Here is a 24,030-nt window from a genome sequence, read left to right on the forward strand (position 1 = left end):
TTCCACCAGGTATACAAGTGCATGAATACATTTGTAAGAACATTTATTTTTGCATCTCTGGCAAAGTTAGATATTTTCCGTTTGCCATTTAGAGCTCATCAGTATTCAAGTAGAGGCCTATTCTGTGTTTTATGGCATTAACAACACTAACAAACATGGAGGAAATACTTCCAATATTAGATATCAAAACAAAATATGGAGCAATTCAGCAGGTCAGGCAGCTTCTCTGGAGAGAATAGTTAACTCTTTTGCTGCACTCTTTAGGCCTGCTGAGTATCTCCAGCATATTTGGTTTTTATTTCAGATTTCCAACATCCACAGTATTTTGCTTTTGTTTCAATAATTTAAACGTATAAAGACCATAACGTATAAAGACCATAACGTATAAAGACCATAACGTATAAAGACCATAACGTATAAAGACGTATATTTGGCCAGATGATGGCTGCAGGAGAGACCGGCGGCATTCAAAGCTATTTGGACAAATTAAGTAGATGGGTTAAGGAACAACAAAGTTTAATGTAGATAAATGTAAAGCAACATGCATTGTTACAGAAAACATGAAATTGGTATACAATAAACATCTGATTTTTGAAACAGTATTTCTGTAATTCAGTAACTGTTACGTAGGCAAACAGCAATGAGATGAATAATCACTTGTCTTGGTGGTATTTATGAAAAACATTGGCCAGGACACTAGGAACCATTTCCATTCTCCTTGAAACAGTGGCATGGGATGTTTAATGATCATCTAAATTAGATGAGGTCTTGCTTTAACTTTCATCCGCAGAACACTGTCCATTAGAGAAAGAAGTTGGTACAATTCTTGAATCATTCTTAATCCAGTTGCAGACAGCTAATTATCAATACAACTAATAAAGTACTGGGATATACTGGGGCAATTAACCACACTGAACCAAAATCTAACTGCAAAACAAAAGGGCACAGATATTTCTGGTCATTCCAACTACAAAAACTCAGTTCATGCATTTTAAAAATGAATTCAGCAAAGACCAACAAGCAAACAATTGTGGTTTATAACCAAGTTAGGAAGATAAGCTTAAGGAATTTAGTGGACTAACATTCCCTCCTTAAGCCAATGCCTCAGCGGCTGCCTGAAATGAGATCATGTAACTGGGACCTCTTCATCTGCACTACTCACTCAGCCATAAGCAGGTGAACCATCAGGAAAGTTAATTTGGTGTTTGAAATGCTGAAAGACACAGGTAATTAAATGGTGGCAGGTTACTTCTGTGACTTCCAGTACTACAGGATATCTGTACAAAATTGACAAATCTCAGTACAACTCATAAATAGTTAAGCTTTTAAACCTTATTTTCCTGAGTAGATCATTTAGTGCACCTAGGATAACAAAGCAAGAATACAGACTTTGAAAGTTGTTAGATTAATTCACTCCATTCAATAAGTTGGATGTATGTGGTTAAAGGCAGCATTTACTGTTTTAAGGCTACACATAGAGATTGTTTAATAAATACTTTGGAACATTATGAATGTAGTCCTGCAGTACCTACAGTGAGGTCCCGTTTTCTCATTACATACCAAAACATTCGAGAGAGAAGAAAATATTAAGCAGAACCTCTGAATCTTGGACAGGACAATGAGTCTCTACGATTGTTTCCAGTTGCTGCTCACATTACAGCTCAAGGATCTTATTAAAAGTATGGGGAAACACAGCTGCAGATAGATAGTCACTGATGCGATTTACAACCACTAAAGAGGATAGAACATTAGAACACGTTTTGGATCAGGTTAATGTGTCAAAAGACCCGAGGCAGGATTTTCCTACCTTTCCTGCTGACAGCATCTTAAGTCCTGCTGATGGCATAGCCCTGCCATAGGTTTCCTGGTGACATGGGGTGGCTAAGTGGAAAATCCCATTGACAGCAGTAGGACCTGCTGGCCAACAACGGACCACCTCCTGCTGCTAAGAAACACGCTGTGTTGGGGAGGAGTGGGGGGAGGGGGAGGAGTGGGGGGAGGGGGAGGAGTGGGGGGAGGGGGAGGAGTGGGGGGAGGGGGAGGAGTGGGGGGAGGGGGAGGAGTGGGGGGAGGGGGAGGAGTGGGGGGAGGGGGAGGAGTGGGGGGAGGGGGAGGAGTGGGGGGAGGGGGAGGAGTGGGGGGAGGGGGAGGAAGCCCATCCCTTACTTAAGTTTCCCAAAGGCAGAAGACTATAACATTATTCTTTCAACAAATTAAACAGAGGGAGAGTCTGACAAAGTTAAAATTCTATAGGCAGGTTGATTTCTTATCATCATACATCTTAACAGAGAAAATGGCAAATTTCAGAAATCTGAATTTTGAGTTCATATTTATTTTAGTACTTTGACAAAATGCCCATATAATTCAAAACTTCTACCATTACAAAAATAATTCCTCTACAAACTGTGTACTGCCCACAATGCTATAGCTATTTATGGACCTTGTAGTGTAAGCTCAGCAGCCATTAGCAGAACTGCAGTGAACTTGGAACCATTTAATAAACATTTTTCCTTCCACCCTTTAAATAAACAGTATTAAATTACAATCATGTTTAAATTAGCATTTCACAAATATACACAAATTGTTTCAACAGATTGTATTGTGCACACTGGAAGCTTAAACTTATATAAAGAATAAAAGTCATTTAAATTATTTAATTTGAACGTGCAGGCAAGACATTTCCATTATCAATCCCATGATGGTCCCACAATATACATAGAATAGAAAAACAAAGCCCAGCTTCAAAAGCAATTCAGTTTCAAGTCAAAATCTGTTTCCAAGACACTATCTTCTCGTCCCATAGTACATCTGAGTGTAAGTTGTTGAGCCTAAGTAAGCAGGGAGAACAAATTGTTTAGAAGTCATGTTGTACATACTATAAACAACAATCGTTTCATATAGGAAATTATAGAAATAAGTGTGGTTTAAATTCATCTATTTAAAAAAAACAGATTGTCTGACAAAGGGCTTTCACTGGATTGAAATTAGTTCTGAATCCCTTTTTTAAACTAACCGCATTCTTGTCATATGTAGTGTCCTTGAGAAAAAAGACACACTGATAGTTCCTGCTGCTTTCGTTATCTTCATGAGTTTTCAACAACTGTCCTATACATTAGGGCTGAATGTTGACATGTATTCATCTATTTTTAAGGAAGATTGAAAATAAACAACCTACAGGATACTGGTAGTTATTAGTAACATATTCAATGCATATGATAAAGCTTCAGCAACAATGGTCCTAACTGGAACTTAACAGTCTCCCTCAAATAATCGTATTGCACTCTAAACAGATAAAGGGAAACTACTGATAACATTAGCAGTATACTTTTTGCATGTAGAATAACATTCCCATTTGATAAGTTTTACTAGTTTCTGCAAATCCACAAATTCCACCCATTGTGTTACTGACATGTCACTGAATGTCAACGGGTGATGGTTAGATTTTCTCTTGTTAGAAATGGTCATTGCCTGACATTTGTGTGGCCTGAATGTTACTTGCCATTTGTCAGCCCAAGTCCAGATCTTGCTGCATTTAGACACGGACTGTTTCAGTATCTAGGTAATTGAAAATGGTGCTGAACATTGTGCAGTTATCAGCCAACATTCCCAGTTCTAACCAGCTGAAAATGGTTGGACCTAGAACACTACACTGCGGGAGTCTTGCAGTGATGTCCCGGAAGAGAGAACAATTCCAACATCTACAACAATCTTCCTCTATGCCAGGTACAATTCCAACCAGTGGAGAATTTCCCAATTCCCATTGACTCCAATTTTGCTGAGGCTCTTTGATGTCACACTTGGTTCATTTCTTACTTGTTATCAAGGGCAGTAACTCTCACTTCACCCCCGGCATTCAGCTCTTTTATCCATGTCTGAACCACAGCTGTAATGAAGCGAGGAGCTGAGTGACCCTGGCAGAACCCAAATTGAAAAGATTACAGCTAAGAAAGTGTTGCTTGTTAGCGCTGCTGATGACCCATTCCATTATTTTACTGATAATCAAGAGTAGACTGATAGGGTGTTACTTGGCTGGATTGGATCTGTTCTGTTTCTAATGTACAGGACATACCTGAGTAATTTCTCAAATTGCTGGGTAGATGTCAGTTTTGTAGCTGTACTGGGACAGCTTTGGCTAGGAGAGCAGCAAGCTCTAGAGTTTTCAGTACTATTTCTGGGATACTGCCTTTGTAGTACCCACTGACTTCAGCCATTTCTTGATATCACACGGATTGAATCAAACTGGCTGAACACTGACATCTCCTCAGGAGGAGGTTGAGATGAATCATTCATTCTGTAGTTCTTGACAGAAGATTGTTGCACGTTTCAGTCTTATCTCTTGTACTTATCATTGAGGATGTTGATGTTTGTGCAGCTTCCTTCTCCAGTGAGTTATTCAATTGTCACCACCATTCATGGCAGAGCTTAGATATGATTCATCGGTTGTGTAATTGTTAAGCTCTTGTCTATCGCATGCTGCTTAAATTGTCTGGCACACAAGTAGGCTGTTATTGCAGCTTTACCGGGTTGACACCTCATTTTTAGTATGTGTGGTGCTGCTCCTGGCATGCTGTCCTGCATTCTTCATTGAACCAGGGTTGATCTCCAGACTTGCTGGTAATGGCAGATTGAGAGAAATGTTGGATTATGTTAGATTGCATTGAATACAATTCTGCCACTGATGGCCCACAACCTGTCACTGTTGCTCAGTCATTCAGTTGTTTGACCTGTTCAAACCTATCCCATTTAGCACAGTGGTAGTGCCAAACAGCATCATGAAGAGCATCCTTAGTGAAGATGGGACTTTGTGGCAATCACTGCAGCAGGTAGGTTGGTAAGGATGAGGTCAAGTATTTTTTTTTGCGTCTTGTTGGTGACCTCACCACCTGCCGCAGACCCAATCTAGCAGCTATATCCTTTAAAACCTGATGAGCTCGGTCTGTAGTGCTGCTACAATGCCACTCGGTAATGGACATTTAAGTCCCTCATCCAGAGTATATTCTGCACCCTTGCCAGCCTCAGTGCTTCTTCCAAGTAGTATTGAACATGGAGGAGTACTGATTCATCAGCAGAGGGAGAATGATACAGTAATTAGCAACAGGTTTCCTTGCCCATGTTTGACCTGTTGCCATGGGATTTGGAGTTGATGTTCAGGACTCCCAGGCCAACTCCCTTCTGGCTGTATACCATAGTGCCACCATCTGCTGGCGGGACAGGGCATACCCAGGAATAATGGTATTTGGGAAATAATCTGTAAAGACGATTCCATAAATATGGAAATGTTAAGCTGTTGCTTGAAAAGTCTGTGAGGCAGCTCTCCCAATTTCATCATACCCCAAAAATGTTAGGAGGGAGGAATTTGCAGGCTCCACAGGGTTGAGTTTGCCATTGTCATTTTCGGTGCTTAGGTCAATGCTAGGTGGTACGTCTGTTGTCATTTCTAATTGACTTTCTAACAGTTTGACACAGTTGAGTGGCTTGCTAGGCCTTTGCAGAGGAGAGTTAAGAGTCAACAGCGTTGCTATGAATCGAGAGTCACATGTAGGCCAAACCAAGTAAGGATGGCAGATTTTCTTCCCTAAAAGACATTAGTTAATTTGCGAGATTACTCTTAGCTCTCCATTCCCCGGAGAGAAACAACATTTACCTGTACCGAAAACATATTACCTGATTGCACACTTCCCAGTCGTCTCTGCAACGATTCCAGTCTATTAATGTAATCTGTTAAAGCTCTGTCAGGATCATAGCTTTGGAGGTGTGAGGATGCCAAAGAGCCTGGATTAGAATCAAGTGCATTTGGTTGACACCTAGGACAGATTATATTTAAAAAAAAAATCGGATAGTTAGATCCATGGTTTGAATTATCAAACTGACACCGTAATTATTTGCTAATGATGCAAGAGAAATAGCAACTCCTTAAATCAGAGGACAACAGGAGCAAAGCATATGAATTACAATTATTACAAACCTTTCTGTTCAATGACATATACAGATATACTTCTGTATATTGACATATACAAAAAGGTGGTTATAAAGCCATATAAATACTCTAGCTACAAAAGCAGATAAGAGGCTTGGAATTCTGCAACAAATAATTCACCTCCTAACTCCCCAAAGTCTTCCACCACCTACAAGGCACAAGTCAGGAATGTGATGGAATACACCCCACTTGCTTGGATGAGTACAGCTCCAAAATATTCAAGAAGCTTGATACCATCCAGGAAAAAGGAGCCCACCTGATTGGCATCCCATCCACCTCCTTAAGCATTCACTTCCTCCATCATCTGGCAGCCTCGTGTACAATACTAAGATGCATTGCAGGAACTCACCAAGGCCCTTTTGACAGCAACTTCCAAATCCACAAGAACAGGCAATAAATAGGAGCAGGAATAGACCACACGGCTCATCAAGCCTGCTCTGCCATTCAGTAGGATCATGGCTAATCTTGGACTTTAACTCCATTTCCCCACCTGCTCTCTATATTCCTTAATTCTCTGAGACACCAAAAGTCTGTCCCAGCCTTATGCGTATTCAATGATCAAGCATCCAATAACCTCTGGCATAGAGAATTCCAAAGATTGACAACTCTCAGTAATTTCTCAGCTCAATCCTAAATGATCTGCCCCAATCATAAAATTGTATCCCTATGTTTTGGATTTCCTGATCAGTGGAAATAAATCTTAGCATACACTTTATCAAGCCCCCTCAAAATTTTGAAGGTTTCAATAAGATCACCTTTAACTCTTCTAAATTCCAGAGAACGTAAGCCCAAATTACTCAACCTTTCTTCATAGGACAACCTTCCTTGTCCCAGGGACCAATTTAGTGAAAACTCACCGTGCTATTTCCAATGCAAGTATATCCTTTCTTCAATATGGATTCTAAAACTGTACACAGTATTCCATATGTGGTCTCTCAATGTATAATGGTAGCAATTCTTCTATATTCTCATACGCCAAACCCTTACAATAAAGGCCAAAATGCAGTTTGCCTTCCTAATTGCTTACTGAACCTGCATGCTAACTTTCTGCATTCCTTGTATGAGCATCCTCAACTCTCTTTGAACATCACCACTTATAATAATAAAAACAGAAAATATTGAATAAGCTCAGCAGGTCTGGGAGCATATTTGGAGAAAGAAACAGAACCAATACTGAGTCCATGTGACCCTCCTAAAGAACATTTCAACGTTTACATGTTTGAGTCATTTTTAAAAAAACTTGCTTTCTTATTCTTACAACTAAAGTGAATTACTTCATGTTCTTCCACGTTATGCATCACCTATCAAATTGTTGCCCACTGTCTCCACACAGTCACACAAGGCTGGAATTGAACCCAGGACCCTGGCACTTTGAGGCAGCGGTGCTAACTACCATGCTACACTATACTACTACTAAGCCAATAAGAGATGAGTATTCAATGATGTGTTTTCTATTGGTTACACAACCACTTTATGTCAGAGATAGCTGGACATGAAGAAAACTGTAAAAGCATGTTACTCCTGGACAATTGTTAATAAGTTGATAAAGAAAGGAAGGATAAACTATGAAGCTGGGCTAGCGCTAAATATAAAAAAGGATAGTAGGAGTTTTTATGAATATATAAAAAGGAAGAGGCTGGCTAGGGTGAACGTTGGACCCTTAGAGGATGAGAGGGGGGACTTAGTGGTGGGGGATGAGGAAATGGCTGAGGCCTTGAATAACTTCTTTGCTTCGGTCTTCACGGAGGAGGACGTGAATAGTTTGCCAGGTGTTAGCGATGGAAAGATGGTAGGAGTGGAGGGCCTGAATGACATTATTGTTACTAGAGAGGCAGTGCTCGACAGACTGGAGGGACTGACTGTGGACAAGTCCCCAGGACCGGATGGAATGCATCCAAGGGTTCTGAAAGAAATGGCAGAGGTGATAGTGGATGCCTTGGTGAATTTTCCAAACCTCGCTGGATTCCGGGGAAGTGCCGGAAGATTGGAAAACGGCTAATGTTACGCCGTTGTTTAAGAAGGGTAGCAGGCAAAAGGCAGGGAATTATAGGCCGGTTAGTTTAACATCTGTTGTAGGTAAAATGCTTGAATCCGTAATCAAGGGGAAAATAGTGAGGCATCTTGAGGAGAATTGTTTGGTAGAGCAGACGCAGCATGGTTTAGTTAAGGGGAAGTCGTGTCAGACGAATTTATTGGAATTCTATGAGGATGTGTCTAGTGCGGTGGATAGAGGAGAACCGGTGGATGTGGTGTTTCTTGATTTTCAGAAGGCGTTTGATAAGGTGCCGCACAAGAGGTTGTTACAGAAGGTTAGAGGGGATGGAGTTGGAGGTAGGGTGTTAGCGTGGATAGGGGATTGGCTGTCAAATAGGAGGCAGAGAGTGGGGGTCAATGGGTGCTATTCGGATTGGCGGTTGGTGACTAGTGGGGTGCCCCAGGGGTCGGTGCTGGGGCCTCAGCTATTTACCATTTATATAGATGATCTGGAGGAGGGAACCGAGTGTATGGTGTCGAAATTTGCTGATGACACCAAGATTGGTGGAACGGCAAATTGTGCGGAGGGTGTGGAAAGTCTGCAGAGGGATCTAGATAGGCTGGGCGAATGGGCCAGGAACTGGCAAATGGAATTTAATGTTGGTAAGTGTGAAGTTGTCCACTTTGGTAGGAATAATGGTAGGAAGGACTACTACTTACATGGCGAAAAACTGCAGCATGCTACAGTGCAGAGGGACCTCAGGGTCCTTGTGCATGAGTCGCAAAAACCCAGCCTGCAGATGCAGCAGGTGGTCAGGAAGGCGAATGGGATGCTGGCCTTCATAGCGAGGGGGACTGAATATAAAAGTAGGGAGGTCTTGCTGCAACTGTATAGAGCACTGGTGAGGCCGCAGCTGGAGTACTGTGTGCAGTTTTGGTCGCCGCACTTAACGCAAGGATATTTTGGCCTTGGAGGGAGCGCAGAGGAGGTTCACTAGGCTGATACCGGAGTTGAGGGGGTTGAGCTATGAGGAGAGGCTGAATAAACTAGGCTTGTACTCATTAGAGTTTAGAAGGATGAGGGGAGATCTCATTGAGACGTATAAGATGATGAATGGGATGGATAGGATAGAGGTGGAGAGGCTCTTCCCACTCAGAAAGGACAGTAGGACTAGAGGGCACAGCCTCAAGATAAGGGGGGACAGTTTAGAACGGAGTTGAGGAGGAACTTCTTCACTCAAAGGGTGGTGAATCTCTGGAATTCTCTGCCCGTTGAAGTGGTGGAGGCTGCCTCGCTAAATATATTTACGACACGGGTAGATAGGTTTTTGATAGGCAAGGGGATTAAGGGTTATGGGGAGAAGGCGGGAAAGTGGAACTGAGCCACTTCAGATCAGCCATGATCTTATTGAATGGCGGGGCAGGCTCGAAGGGCTAGATGGCCTACTCCTGCTCCTATTTCTTATGTAAACACATCCCCCGCCAAACTCTTGGCGAAGAACAATGTATTTGCTGAATAATAGACATTTTTTGTCAAAGCTTTTGTCTCACACTCATTCAGGAACATTCACAAGATAATACCAATGTCAGGGGAAACAAAATAATATATCCTGTTTGAGAAGAGAGTGCTAATTGGTTGGCAAATAGACTATGATTGGTACAGGCATTGCTATGGAGAATGAATAAGTTAATGGTGACTTACAGTTAACTACCAAGTATTGTTTAAAATTTAAACCAGGCCACTTGACTCTGATTGGTCAAGACATTGCCTTGAGGAGTGATTCAGTAAATGTTTAGCTGAAACAGATGCAATGTGTGTACGTGTTCTTTGTTTGGAAAGATACCAGAAGAGGTGGGTACAATTACAACATTTAAAAGACATTTGGGCAGATACAAGGATGGGAACGGCTTACAGGGAATGGGCCAAAAGGAGGCAAATGAGACTTGTTCAGTTTAGGAAACCCAGCTGACATGGGCGAGTTGGGCCGAAAGACCAGTTTCCATGTTGCACACCTTTTAACCTGTCTATATCTCTCTGCAGCTTGTGTCCTCCCACAGCACACCTTTCCACAAACTTAGATACATTACTCTGACTCTTCATTTAAATCATTGATATAGGTTGCAAATAGCTGAGGACCTAGCTCTGATCCTTATAGAAAACCCATGATCTCCACTACCTAGAAAAAACAAAGACAACAGACACACGGGAACACCATCTGCAAGTTCCCTTCTAAACCACACCCCATCCTGACTTGGAACTATATCACTGTTCCTTCGCTGTTGCTGAGTCAATATTTTGGAACTCTCTTCCTAACAATGCTGTGCGTGTACCCACATCACATGGACTGCAGTGGTTCAAGGAAGTGGCTTACTACCATCTTCTGAAGGACAATTAAGGATGGGCAACAAATTTTCGCCTAGCCATTGATGCCCACACTCCAAGAAATAATAAACTAACAAAAATATAAATAACAAGACAGTAGATAAAGCTTCAAAATAAGCTTTTCTATACAACAGCAGTCACTACATTTTAAAATAGCTATGTAAGACAGAAGGTGAGAAAAAGTTGCCGTGAGATGTTTGAATGATGCACAAAAAATGCAACTTAAATTTTTTTTTTAAACATTGCTAATTCTTGAGATTTCAGTAAATTATGGTATTGACTGGTTGGTTGTACACTTCAACATTTCATATGTTACAACAGCTATATTATGTTATAAAATTACCTGGATTGAGAATTTGTGGCTGATCTGGGAGATTCTTGACCCGACCTTTGTCTACTTGTGCAGTGTCTACGATCTCCAAATAATTCTCTCGTCAAACTTGACTCCAAAGATATGTTCCCAGAGTGCAGGAAAGGAGAATCCACTCTTGGTTCATTCGCTAGATTTTATAAAAACAGTAAATGCATGAGTAGCAAGTGTTAGCCAATTTCATAGTACGTGATTCACAAACAAATGTATGTGTTTGCGACTGAGTCCCCTATTTAAAGCATTGCAATCGTTTTATTTATCAGGTGGATTGCTTTGTTATGCCAGGAGAAGAAACTATTAGCATACAGCTGTTGTCTGATTAAAGACCGCCAATTATCAGAAATGACAGAAGGCAAAGTCTCTAGCATGGACTGTCATAACCTACAATCAAAGCTGCATGTTACAGACAAAAGGGAGCTATTGATGGATGTAGAAAGAGAAATTATGGGGCAAATACCAGAGTAATTTCGGACTCATTTCAAGTTCAACACAATACATTTTACAAACTAAACGAATGCATTATACCAATTAAATACTCCACTATGTACTTTACAAACTGCCTTAACAGTATTTTTGTTCTTAATTTTTTGGAGTTTAACACCAGGAGCAGAAATCCAAAGGCAGTTATCTTATGATCAATTTATGGTCACTTTGTACAATTGCAAATTGACAAAATTGAAAAAGTACCACAATTGAGAGGTTACAGTATATTAAACATAGAGATTTCATTCCACAGAAGGTTTAACTTAAGCACTAATGCCATTGCTTCAGTGATGCCAGTGAGCTTACCTGAAGCCTGACCATGAGCATTCCTATTACCAGACAAACCACTTGACCCAGTGACTCGCAACCACCTTCGGACCAAGAACCTCAATCTGAAAAGGAGAAAATAAAAAACAAAATGCCAAGAGTTGACCAAACTTCACTCATAATCACATGAAAATGTTATATGGCTTTAAGATGTTTAACACATTAAATCAGTACTAGAATTGTGAAGACTTGATCCAAGTACATTAGCTGAGATCCTAACATTGTCAAATAAATCAAATTATAAAGTTAATATCCAAATTTATGTTTGAATGAACAGACCATGCTGAAAATACTCAGCAGATCTGGCAGCATCTGCGGAGACAGAATTAATGGACTGAATTTTCTCGAAGCTGAGATGGCAGGCTTAGAGATTGTTGGGTGTTCCCAGAATGGGTTGGGAATTATATTGGTTAAAGCCTAAAATTGGGGCAATTTTCAGCTGTGCTAACCTTTTGCTGCCAGTGGAGCTCTCCCTCTCCCCCACACTAATGCAGAGACCACCGGCTCAAAGAAGACTGTCAGTCAAGTTATCAGAGCCAGAATTCCCATGGCCCACTAACAAGGCTGCAAGAAAGAAATAACTCAATCTTGATAAAATGCAATCCAGCACAGATTTCCAACTATTCTGGTGGATTTGCCAGTTTAGATCTTGTTTACTCGCAGTTTCAGACTTGTGAATTTAGCAATCAAACTGAAAAGCTGTCCAATGCTGGTGCGTGGTATATTTGGTACATTATCCATTCAAGGACAGAAAGGATATGACAAGTAACACGCGTGCAGACATAATAATTACAATCAATACTGTATAGTTCAATGGCTATAGTTGGTTTTATTTCAACATCATTTATGGAAACTATACCCAGTGACAAATAAAAGTAACACCTATATCACCAAAACAAATTGTTTCTTGCTGTTCATATCAGTTCCTAAGCTATGGCTGATGAATAACTGACCTATTTATACCACAGATGCAAGACAAAACAGAGGGATTGAGAGATACAGCAAAAACCCTAACTTCACTGTAGCTCATTTCTTACATCTCTATAACAGCTTTTCATGTAACATCTCCTAAACTGTATTGAAGTTGTGTGTCTTGCACTCATGTCCTTTATAAACGGAGTCAATGTTGGTCAAAATTGTTCCAAGAACACAAAGAGGAGTAGATCATACAGTGGGTTGAGCTTGCTTCACTACTCAATGTGACCATGGCTGAACTTGGACATTAACTCAACTTTTCTGCCCCCTACATAGAATAGTACCATAGAATCCCTACAGTGCAGAAAGCCATCTCTTCATTCTCTGAAAGAGCATCGTCCAAACATTCACAACCCTTTGAATGAAGTAATTCCTCTTCATTTCAGTCCTAAATGATTTGTCCCATATCCTGAGGCTCTGCCCATGTTTTAGACTCCCCAAACAGTAGAAACAATCTCTCAGCATACATCATATCAAGCCCTCTTGGAATTTTGTAGGTTTCAACGAGATTGTGTCTCATTTTTCCAAACTCCAGAGAACATAAGCTTCTTATTACAGGAACTAATCTAGTGAATGGTTGCTGTACCATTTCCAATGCAAGTATGTTTTTTCATAAATGTGGAGACTAAAACTGCACACATTATTTGGGAAGTGGCCACATCAAAACCCTGTACAACCACAGAGAAGTTTCTTTATCTTTATACTCCAATCCCTTTATAATCCAGGCCAATACTCAATTTGCCTTTCTAGTTGCTTGGCACACTTGCATGCTAACTTTCTGCATTCCTTGAATGAGTGCACCCAACTCTCTGAACATCAACACCTATAAGTTTCAAACCTTTAAAAAATATTCAACACTGAAAGCAGAATCAATTACATAAGGAAGAAGAGACTTTCCATATTTCAGTTTTGGGTGGATTTAGATCCAGGGCCAATGTTCTAATTCTAAAATTCTCTTAGGTTTCACTTCTGAATACTAGATAGCAAAACAACATATACGGTTAGAATATAATTAAACCAGCACTACTGATGCCAATCAAACAATTACACATCTACTTATAGGTCTGGACAGAAACATAATTTCTCTACTAACCTAATTAGATTCCACAAACATCCTTTGCAAAGTTCAACTGTTTACCTTGAAATTGCTATGGAGACCCTAACCACAGAGCGGAATCTGGTAAAACCTCTGGAACGATGGGTAATAATCTCTAAGTTGGTGCAAGATGAGTGACCCCCCATTCTGGCTATAAATGAGAGTGTAGCTTGCTCGCATTCTTGAAATCCACCAAGTAGGAGTAACAGGTACTTCTTCTGATAAATGAGAGCTTTTCGGAAACTCTCTGCCCGCAGATACTTCCCATAAATTCTCTGAAAGAGGAAAAAGTTGTTTTTGTTCAGATATCAAATCTTATTTCTGTATGATCCCTTCCAGTTGCACACTGATACAGTCTATCTTTACATGACAGTGTACAAATGATAGACTCTGGAACAACTTTTAAACTTTTTCAGGTTTTCACTGTGACCCTCTACAACTGTTATATATACACAAAACCACAATAATTCAAGGTATATCTACTTATGCCGTGTTATACTCAAATTCGGTGCAGTATGATAAACTATAACTACAATCAAAATAGTGCACTTTCAACTAACGTACCTTTATAGCTACAGTTTCAGAAACTGATCCAAGCAAGTCCATGTGCAAAGACTCACTTCTGGCTTCTGCCTTCATTTTAGATAGCTCTGCCTCTGCCAATTTTAGTGCCTTCTGCAGATTAGATTTTTCTTTTGCCCAAATTATCCTCTCTGATTTTATTAGGGCATCAACACTGTCCTGGTTATCCAAATGCCTTCTTGATAACTGAAGGAAGGAAGAACATATATATAAAAACATACAGACAATTAAGACCATAGAAGAATATCTTGAAAAGTGACATCTTCCACATTAAAAGGATTTATGGTTTTAAATCTATCGTTTCTCAATCGGGCTTACCACCAGTGACAAACAAACAGCTGTACATATCGAGCTGAAAGGCAGAACAGAGCTATTTACTTGCCAAGTCACATGAATTTGGAAATATTTATAAATTTTATTAGTTCACACAGAGCTGCCATAGAAACCTTAATACAATGCAAAGTGTAACATCAATTATGCAATTGGTCATTCTTCACAGCTGGTACATACCTGACTAACTTTGCTGTTTGAGCTGCTGTACATTTCACCAGTGTCCCTCAAAGTAGCTTCCTATTACGTCCTTTGTGTAACATTGCTGCTTGAACATGGGGCAACTTATGAGCCTTTCAGACAGCAAAGAGCTGGGATTGCCACTGAGGCAGGCCTTGCACAGAGAGTGGAGGGACTGGGCATCATTTTCCCTCCTTCCATCAAATGGGAGGAGGGAAAACACACAAGTGGAGGTTATCCCATCCTTATTTAAATATATTTTTATTCAAGATTTTTCATTTTTTTTTTTACAAACAATGCAACAAACGCCAGAGACCAGTACAGAACAGCATGACAATTTTTCAACGAATACATGTAGGAACAGCCAAAACAATACCAATAGTTGGTTTGAATTATTCATTAAATTCAGACCCTCACGTTATACCCTTTCATTATTTGTATATCAGAATATAGGGGAACATCCAGATAACAGAATAGAGCCATAATTGGATCAATGGTGCATACCTTCACTCATTGGATAATGGCAGTAGAGCTACAATACTTATGGAAAACCTTGTGGGAGGAGGTTAGACATTGTGAAGACTAAAACTTAAAGATATGGGTCCCACGCCATGTCAAATATATCCAATTTAGCTTGAAGTAAACCGGTCAAGTATGCCACAGGGATCTATAACATAATAATTTTCTGTCAATTTTGACTTGATGGAGACTTATCACTAATCCATAAGCAAATTATATTTTTCTGTACTGCAAATGTTGGATGTTGTACAGCCTCTTCCCAAGGGCATCACTTATCATTTTATTATTAAATGTAAAGGGTTAAATTCTAAGGCTATCAAAAATTTTCTCAAGTTTTTTTTTAAGGACACAAAAGCGTAAGATTTAATCTTGATACAGGACAAAAACAGTACAGGTAATCCCATGTCCCTACCTAGCGATCTTTCTCTTGTCCAGTTTCCAGAAAAAAAATCAAATACTGATTCTAATACTTTAGCAGTCACCAACTATATTAAAACTGAATGCCAATAAACTAAAGGAAATTAAATTTTTGGAAATGGTCTTTACTTCAATTCTTGGCGTTAACAGCAACCCATTAATTTTAACAGTTGCCATCAGAATTACAACTGGAAATACTAATGTTCCTAGACTACATTTTCTGATTTAAAGAAAAAAAATCAGCATTCCTGATTTTCATACAATTGCTTTCTCAACTGTTAATATACTTCCAGGCTGAAAGCCTCCTTCCTAAGACGTTACACTTAAAAAAAAAATTAAGTATAGAATTTAGAGCAAACAATTAAACTTCTGTTTTGTGTATATAAATTTAAAATCCTCTCTCCATGGTGGGGAATTTGCTAATCAAGTTCCAAGTAATTCACATAAAATTACTATATTTGCCACTGTTTTTAATGTATCAAGTGTAATAGCTGCTAAACAGCACTATTGGATTTCAGTTTTTCTTTTATTTCGATTAGTTTTTCTATTTATAACACCTACCTGATCGCTACTTGAACTCCGTTGACGATATTTTCGAACCTCTTCCTGTAATTTCAGTAGGCTGTTGTGAAGGTCATTCTTTTCTTCTGTGAGTCTGCTGACAAAGCCAGTTAGATCTGCATTTTGCTTCAAAAGTCGCTCAGTGAGAGTGCCATTCGATCCACTAGAGGGAATTATGATGCTCTGCTGGCGAATCACATTAGTACCTGTTATTACAGCAAGTGTTCAATGTGAAAGATTTTCAATGTTAAAGATTTTACATTTGGAAGACAATGAACATTAGTCGTTCAGTGGCATTTCTCTTCAACCGCATTTTCCAGGCATTTGAGAGAAATATCATAGAATCATAGAAATATTCAGCCATCTGGCCCAAGATGATAATGCAGGTCAACAAACAGCAATCATGCTTAATCCCATTTTCCACGTCTTGCTCCCTAGTCTCATAGATTACCAACACTTCAAATGTATAGCTAAGTACTTTTTAAGTATGAGATGGTAGTGGAATATTGATAATGTCTCTGGACTCGTAGCCTAAATGCTTGAGCCAGTGATCCAGGCTTAAATCCCAACACAGTAGGTGATGGAATTAAAATTCAATTAATGAATCTGGAATTTAAAAATAAGTTAGTCTAATGATGGCCGTGAAACCATTGTTGATGGTTATAAAAACCCACCTGGTTCACTAATATCCTTTAGGGAAGAAAATCGGCCATTCTTACTTGCTCTGGCCTACATGCGACTTCCACACCACTTTAAATGGCCTTGCAAATTGTACAGGTCAAAAAGGAATGAAACTGAATGGACTTCCCGGCACTACATATGCAGCCTTGTCGATCCTGCAAAATCCTCCTAACATCTGGGGGCTTGTACTAAAAGTGGGAGGGCTGTCCTGCAGACTAGTCAAGCAACAAACAATCTGACAGTCATACTCATGGAATCATACCTTACAATCAATTTCCCAAACACCACCTCACCACCACCAGAGGTGGCAGCACAGTGGTAAACGGTCAGGAGAGAGATACCTTGGGAGTCCTCAACATCAACTCTTGGCCCACAAGTTATAAAGCATTGAGTCAAACACGGACAAGGAAACCTGCTGCTGATGATCATTTAGTATTTATTCATTTAGTATTCCCCTTATTTGATGAAACAGTACTCCTCTGTGTTAAATATCACATGGAGGAAGCACTGAATTGTGCTGAACGCAAGGGTCCAATAATGTCCTTCACCAAGACTGACTATATAGCATCACTACTGACTGAGCCTTAAAGGACATCTCTGCTTTACCGGGTCTGCAGCAGGTGGTGACAGCACCAAGAGGGAAAAAAGTTACTTGACCTCATCCTCACAGATACATTGGTCCATGACAGCTTCAGTAAGAGTAGCCACCATAGGCTCTTGTGGATGCCAAATCCCATCTTCACATCGATGATACTTGCAGTACCAGTGTTCTAAATAGATTTTGAACAGATCAAGCAACTCAAAACTGGGCATCCATGAGGCACTGTGAGCCATCAGCAGCAGAATTGCAATACGTAAACTCATGGCCTGGCATATCCTCCACTCTACCACTACTTTCAAGCAGGGGAATCAACCTTTTTATTAATAAAGAGTGCATAGCAGGATTAGCACCAGGCATGCTAAACATGGGATGTCACCCTGGTGAAGTTACAACACAGGACCACTTACATGCCAAACAGAGATAAGCAATCTCACAAGCAGCAGTCTTGCCACATCCAGTCATGAATGGTGGTACAGAATAAAACAACTAACTGGGAAAGGAAGCTCCAAAAACATCCCCACCTCCCCCACCCCATCAAGTCAAACGACATGGCTGAAGCATTTGGCAGCCACCTTCAACCAGAAGTACCGAGTGGATGATTCATCTTGACCTCCTCCTTAGGTTCCCAACATGACAGACTTCAGTCTTTAGTCAATTTGATTTGTTCCAAGTGACGTCAAGAAACAGCTGAAAGTACTGGATTCTGCAAAGGTTCCAAGCCCTGGCAGCACTCGAGTAATAGTACTTGGAAGATTTGTGCTCCACAATTAGCTGCTTCCCCTAGCAAAGCTGCTCCAGTTCAGTTACAACACTGGCATCAACCTGGCAATGTGGCAATTTGCCCAGGTTATGTCCTGCCAACAAAATGTGGGGATGTCGGCGTGGGACTGGAGTAAGCACAATAAGAAGTCTCACAACACCAGGTTAAAGTCTAACAGGTTTATTTGGTAGCACAAGCCACAAGCTTTCAGAGCGCTGCTCTTTCATCAGGTGAGTGGGAATTTGGTTCACAAACAGGACATATAAAGACACAAACTCAATTTACAAAATAATGGTTGGAATACGAGTCTTTCCAGGTAATCGAGTCTTAAAGATTCAGACAATGTGAATGGAGAGAGGGTTGAGCACAGTTAAAGATATGTATATTGTCTCCTGCCAGGACAGTTATTGAGAATTTGCAAGCCCAGGAAAATCATGGGGGTTACAGATAGTGTGACATTAACCCAAGATCCTGGTTGAGGAAGGGACAAGGCCTACAGACAAGCTCTATGTATACACAGGATCTACTCAGATGAGGAGGATCGCAACAGACACCTCCAGATGCTGAAAGATGCCCTCATAAGAACAGGATATGGCGCTCAACTCATCAATCGACAATTCCGACATGCCACAGCGAAAAACCACAACGACCTCCTCAGAAGACAAAACACAGGACACGGTGGACAGAGTACCCTTCGTCATCCAATACTTCCCTGGAGCGGAAAAGCTATGACATCTTCTCCGGAGACTTCAATACGTCATCAGTGAAGACGAACATCTCGCCAAGGCCATCCCCAAACCCCAACTTCTTACCTTCAAACAACTGCACAACCTCAAACAGACCACTGTCCGCAGCAAACTACCCAGCCTGGAGAACAGTGACCACAACACCAACCTCTGCAAAATGTGCCGATCATCGACACAAATGCCATTATCTCACGTGAGAACATCATCCACCAGGTACTTGGCACATAATCTTGCAACTTGGCCAACACTGTTTATCTGATACACTGCAGGAAAGCATGTCTCGAGGCATGGTACACTGGGGGGACCATGCAGATGCTACGACAAGAGATGAACGAACGTGGCTCGACAATCACTGGGCAGGAGTGTTCTCTTCCTGTTGGGAAACACTTCAGCAGTCATGGGCATTCAGCCTCTGATCTTCGGGTAAGCATTCTTTGAGATGGCCTTCACGACACATGACAACACAGAATCGCTGAGCAGAAACTGATAGCCAAGTTCCGCACACACGAGGATGGCCTCAACCAGGATGTTGTGTTCACGTCACACTATCTGTACCCTCCATGACTTGCGTGGGCTTGCAAAATTTCACTAAATGTCCTGTCTGGAGACAATACACATCTCTTTAATCTGTGCTTGGCCCCCCTCTCCACTCAGTGTCTGTACCTTTAAGACTTGATTACCTGAAAACACCCACATTCCAATTACTTTGTAAATTGAGTTTGTCTCTTTACATGCCCTGTTTCTGAACAGAACTCCCACTCACCTGAAGGAGCACTCTGAAAGCTTGTGCTACCAAATAAACTTGTTGGACTTTAACCTGGTGTTGTGAGACTTCTTACTCTGCCAACAATAAGGCAGGGCAAATCCCTAAGAACATAAAACTCTAAGGAGGAGTTAGCCCTTGGGCCTGCTCTGCACCAATTTCTCACACCACATATTCATCAGATGTATCTTTTTATTTCTAATCTTGCACAAGTAATTACTGGGAGCAATACAGAGATTACTATTTTTGAAGTCTTTCCTTTCCATTGCTCTCCTAGCTCCCGGAACTCAGGGCCTCATCCCTTTTTCTGCCTATAACACTGAAATAAGAATGCCAATTTCTAAATAATTAGTGTGTTTAACATATTGGAAGCCATGGAAATGGAAAATAGTTTGTGCTATTTACACTGCAATTTTTGACTCCGAAAATGAAGAATTACATCCTAATTTGTTTTTTAAGTCATTCATGGGAAATGGGTATCGCTGCTGGCCAGAATTTATTGCCCATCCCTAGTTGCCCTTGAGAAGGTGATGGTAAACAAACTGAGTGGCTTGCAGGCCATTTTAGAGAGTGATTGAGAGTCAACCACATTGCTGTGGCTCTGAATTTATAAGGTACAATTTAAAGACGTGCAGAAATATTGATTTATCTGGGACTAAAAGCACAAAGTAACCTGCTGCAGTTTGTTTTAAATCAATAATGATAAATCTACGGTATTTTGAATTAGTGGCAAATTGAATTTGTCCATAGACTCCAAGTGGTGTTTTCAATAAGGAAAGAAGGAAGGTGTGCCCAAGGACATTCAGAGTGCACACCTGCCAATGTATCAAAATTATTTCTTTATTAATTATCTTTCGTCACCCAAAAGTCAACAGTCAAATCTTAATTTATCCAAGCAGGGTTAAATAAGAAAACAATTGGCTGAGATATACTTCTTCAGTTAAGCTATTTCTCATATTATATAGAATGTGGAAAAAGCTCAATTTTGTTGCATACATTTTCAAACCCAGCAGTAGAAAGATAACTGTTGGATCACAAAATTGAAAACAAAACAAAACTGTACCTTTAGTATAGTTTTACCTTACCTCTGGTACAGGGGTTTGCAAATGCTGCAACTGCAATATAACATCCTGAACATTATTCTGTAGCCAGATCAGATCCTCATCTGTGGTTTCAGTGCCATGCTGCATCCTGCTAAGAATGAATGATGTATTTCAACCAAATAAAATTGTAAAATATGTAAACTTAACACATAACAGCAAACCACGTTAATATTTTAATCTTTAAAATTTTGTTCTCTTTTCTTGCAGCATAGAATAGTCCTTGTGAAAGAGCACAAAATTCTCTCTTCAGACCAGTCACTCAAAGACAGAAATGTCCACGATGTCATTAAAAAGTGTCTGGAAATTCTCAAAAATTACAAATATTAATTAAATACATTAGTCTAGCTCTATTTAACTAAATAGGTATTTACCAGCTAACCAAGATAAAGTTCTCAATCTTTTAAAAATTGTATCTTTCAATATGATCTTCACAATACCCAAACAAAAACTGAACTTTTAAAAATGTGTCCATTGGTCACTGCTTAGATCAAGAAAAATGCATCAAGTAACTATAAAATTTTCCAAGGCAAATACTATCTAAGTGTTTGATTTTTGATTATTTGGCCTTGATTCTTTACAGGGAGGGAACTGGGTGTGAGATGAGGGTGGAGGGGATCCAGGAAGCACAGGAATGCAGAGGTTCTGCCAAATTTAATGGCTGAATCTCACATGCATTTTATCATTGCATTTCTGCCCAGTAGTTGGCCAGATGAATAGTCTGGCCATTTGCCAGCCTGGAAAGAGAAAGCGAGTGATAGAGGGAAGCAAGCATGGTCAAAGGGACTCCTTTATACCTGGTAGCAACTTTGTTGGCCATTATTCTGAGTTTGGAAATAATCAGCTGCATTTTCTGTCTGATGCTCTCCAAGTTAATATTTTCTCCAGATATGGCTCCACCATCATCAGTTTCAGTACCATTCATTGACTGAGCATACCACTGCTTGCTAGAAACTGATGCAACATTTCCAGTCTCTGCAGTTGACAGCTTCTGCTGCATAATCCAGTTTCTCGTTCTATCTGCTGAAAGTCCAACGTTGGTCTGTAGTCGTGCACAGAAATAAAAACCATTTTAATGACTTAAAAAAAAGATTAAATGAAGCTACAACTTTCCTTTGGCAAAATTCAACTCTTTAGTTCACAAAGCTTTTATAAAACTGAAGCAACTGTTGCTTATAGTGGACTCTGAGTATCACTGAAAAGAGATGTCAAAGCTTTTTGTCTTGCACTCATCAGGAGATTCACAAGAATACCAAATCAAAAAGCAACAACAATTTATATTTCATTTGAAGAGTTGCTGACTGGTAGGGGCATTACCATGGAGTATGTGTGACTTGACTGTTAACTGCTAAGCTTTGTTTAAATTCAAAGCAGACAGGTTGCCAACTTATCAGCACTCTCTTCTTGAAGTATAAATTGCTATTCCTTTTACGTTTGGTATTCTTGTGACTGTATTGATGAGTCCAAGATGAAAAACTTTGTGTCTTTTTTCAGCAATACTCAAGTAGACTTTCTTGTGCCAATGCCTAATTTGAATTAGTGTATTATTTTGAAAGCATAACTTTACAGTGCCCCTAAAAAAAATCCCAATTTAAGTAGAATTTAGGCATTTTTAGCTGCTTGAGTATATTTTTGGGTACTTATTTACGATTGATAAGTTCAAACCAAAACATTAGTTGACAGGATCTATAACCAGCGTTTGGTCAGATCGAACCTTCAAGAACAGAGACTGAAAAATATATGGAAAGGATAAGACAGTGTTGGCAAATTTAAAGGGAAAATAGCTTTATGACTACCTTGTGTTGGAATGGCATTTTCTGCATTTTGGTACTGACCAGTTGTACTATAATGGTCTCTTTTGAGACTCCATATTCTAATGTTAATGTGTAGCTTTATTCAAATCTAATAAAGTGCAAACAGGAATACACAATGATGTCTGGGGATTTAACAACTTCCTTGTCGTTCTATGTTCTATAAAAGCAGAAAATTGTACTACTGCCAGTTTGTGTCGCAATTTTTATTTGGCACCACACCTGGCAGAACCTGAGTGATACTTTCCAAGAATAGAGCCTTGCTGAAAATACGGAACAATCTCATTCCCTCTTAAATATTAGAGCAATGTTGGTTATATTAATAGATTGGGAGTACACTTGGAAAACACACCAAACCTGTTGAACTGGTCCAGGGCTCAACAACACACAAAACACTAGAAGCTGGTGCTGAGACCACAAAACCAGGAATTTGGCCTACACAGTTGACTTTGCATTTCTTTTTCATCTGTGGACAACTGGTCAAAATGTACCAACGTAAATTTTGTGTCAAGAAATTTGCCTGATAAGCTATGGAAATCTAATATGCATTTAGCGCTGCTTGATCTGTTTTATTAAAAGCAGAATACTGCAGGTGCAGGAAATCTGAAAACAAAATGCTGGAAAATGCTCAGCTCTGACACATCTATAGAGAGAAAGACAACATAAGAACATAAGAAATAGGAGCAGGAGTAGGCCATCTAGCCCTTCGAGCCTGCCCCGCCATTCAATAAGATCATGGCTGATTTGAAGTGGATCAGTTCCACTTTTCCCCCATAACCCTTAATTCCCTTGTCTGTCAAAAACCTATCTACCCGTGACTTAAATATATTTAGCGAGGTAGCCTCCACCACTTCAACGGGCAGAGAATTCCGGAGATTCACCACCCTTTGAGTGAAGAAGTTCCTTCTCAACTCTGTTCTAAAGACAAGTTTTCAAACCTCTGAAGAAGTCATATTTACTTGAAAATGTAACTTTCTCTCTCAATCCATTTTATTCTTGATCAATTGCATGTTATTTGAAATGTACAAAATGTTACAGCAGTCAACTTATAAAGACACTTCTTTCCTTGAACAAAATTGTCAGAAAACACTTACTGTGAAAAAGAGAAACTTAGAATGATTTATATCACTTCAAGGGTACCCAATTGCATCTCAAGATAGCTAGAAAGAAAGGTGACCACAATTGCAGCCCCATATTTGGTTTGATCTTATATAAGGGAGTGTATTAGAAAAGGGTCCAGTTTTGATTCTGTATTGCAATAATAACCTTTGCACTTCTGCCTGAAGTCAGGCTTCGCAGTACATTTGATATTCAAAAAAATGATAATTTCTTCAGGCACATAATCAGCTATGCATTTTCCACGCTACATTTTTCAATATTGTGTTTATCCTCAT

General features: G+C 39.9%; 1 protein-coding gene across 7 annotated transcripts in view; it reads right to left on the reverse strand.

Moving 5' to 3' along the window:
• Window positions 1-2,155: 2,155 nt before the first annotated feature.
• akap9 (A kinase (PRKA) anchor protein 9) overlaps window positions 2,156-24,030 on the reverse strand; it is a 211,579-nt gene continuing 189,704 nt past the window's right edge. For 5 of the 7 annotated variants that reach the window (XM_080210240.1, XM_080210222.1, XM_080210231.1 and 2 more), the window contains 9 exons: window positions 21,623-21,867; window positions 20,811-20,919; window positions 16,175-16,360; window positions 14,150-14,353; window positions 13,628-13,860; window positions 11,494-11,579; window positions 10,678-10,834; window positions 5,665-5,804; window positions 2,156-2,828 (listed from right to left, as the gene is read on the reverse strand). In XM_080210240.1, coding sequence (XP_080066366.1) covers window positions 2,785-2,828; window positions 5,665-5,804; window positions 10,678-10,834; window positions 11,494-11,579; window positions 13,628-13,860; window positions 14,150-14,353; window positions 16,175-16,360; window positions 20,811-20,919; window positions 21,623-21,867 — 1,404 coding nt within the window. In that variant the 3' untranslated portion in view covers window positions 2,156-2,784. The remainder of the gene's footprint in view (window positions 2,829-5,664; window positions 5,805-10,677; window positions 10,835-11,493; window positions 11,580-13,627; window positions 13,861-14,149; window positions 14,354-16,174; window positions 16,361-20,810; window positions 20,920-21,622; window positions 21,868-24,030) is intronic. The other 2 variants (XM_080210205.1, XM_080210214.1) reach the window with 2 other exon arrangements.

Source organism: Carcharhinus amblyrhynchos, chromosome 2, assembly GCF_965287045.1.
Source record: "Carcharhinus amblyrhynchos chromosome 2, sCarAmb.v2.hapA, whole genome shotgun sequence".
In the NCBI taxonomy this organism is placed as follows: domain Eukaryota; kingdom Metazoa; phylum Chordata; class Chondrichthyes; order Carcharhiniformes; family Carcharhinidae; genus Carcharhinus; species Carcharhinus amblyrhynchos.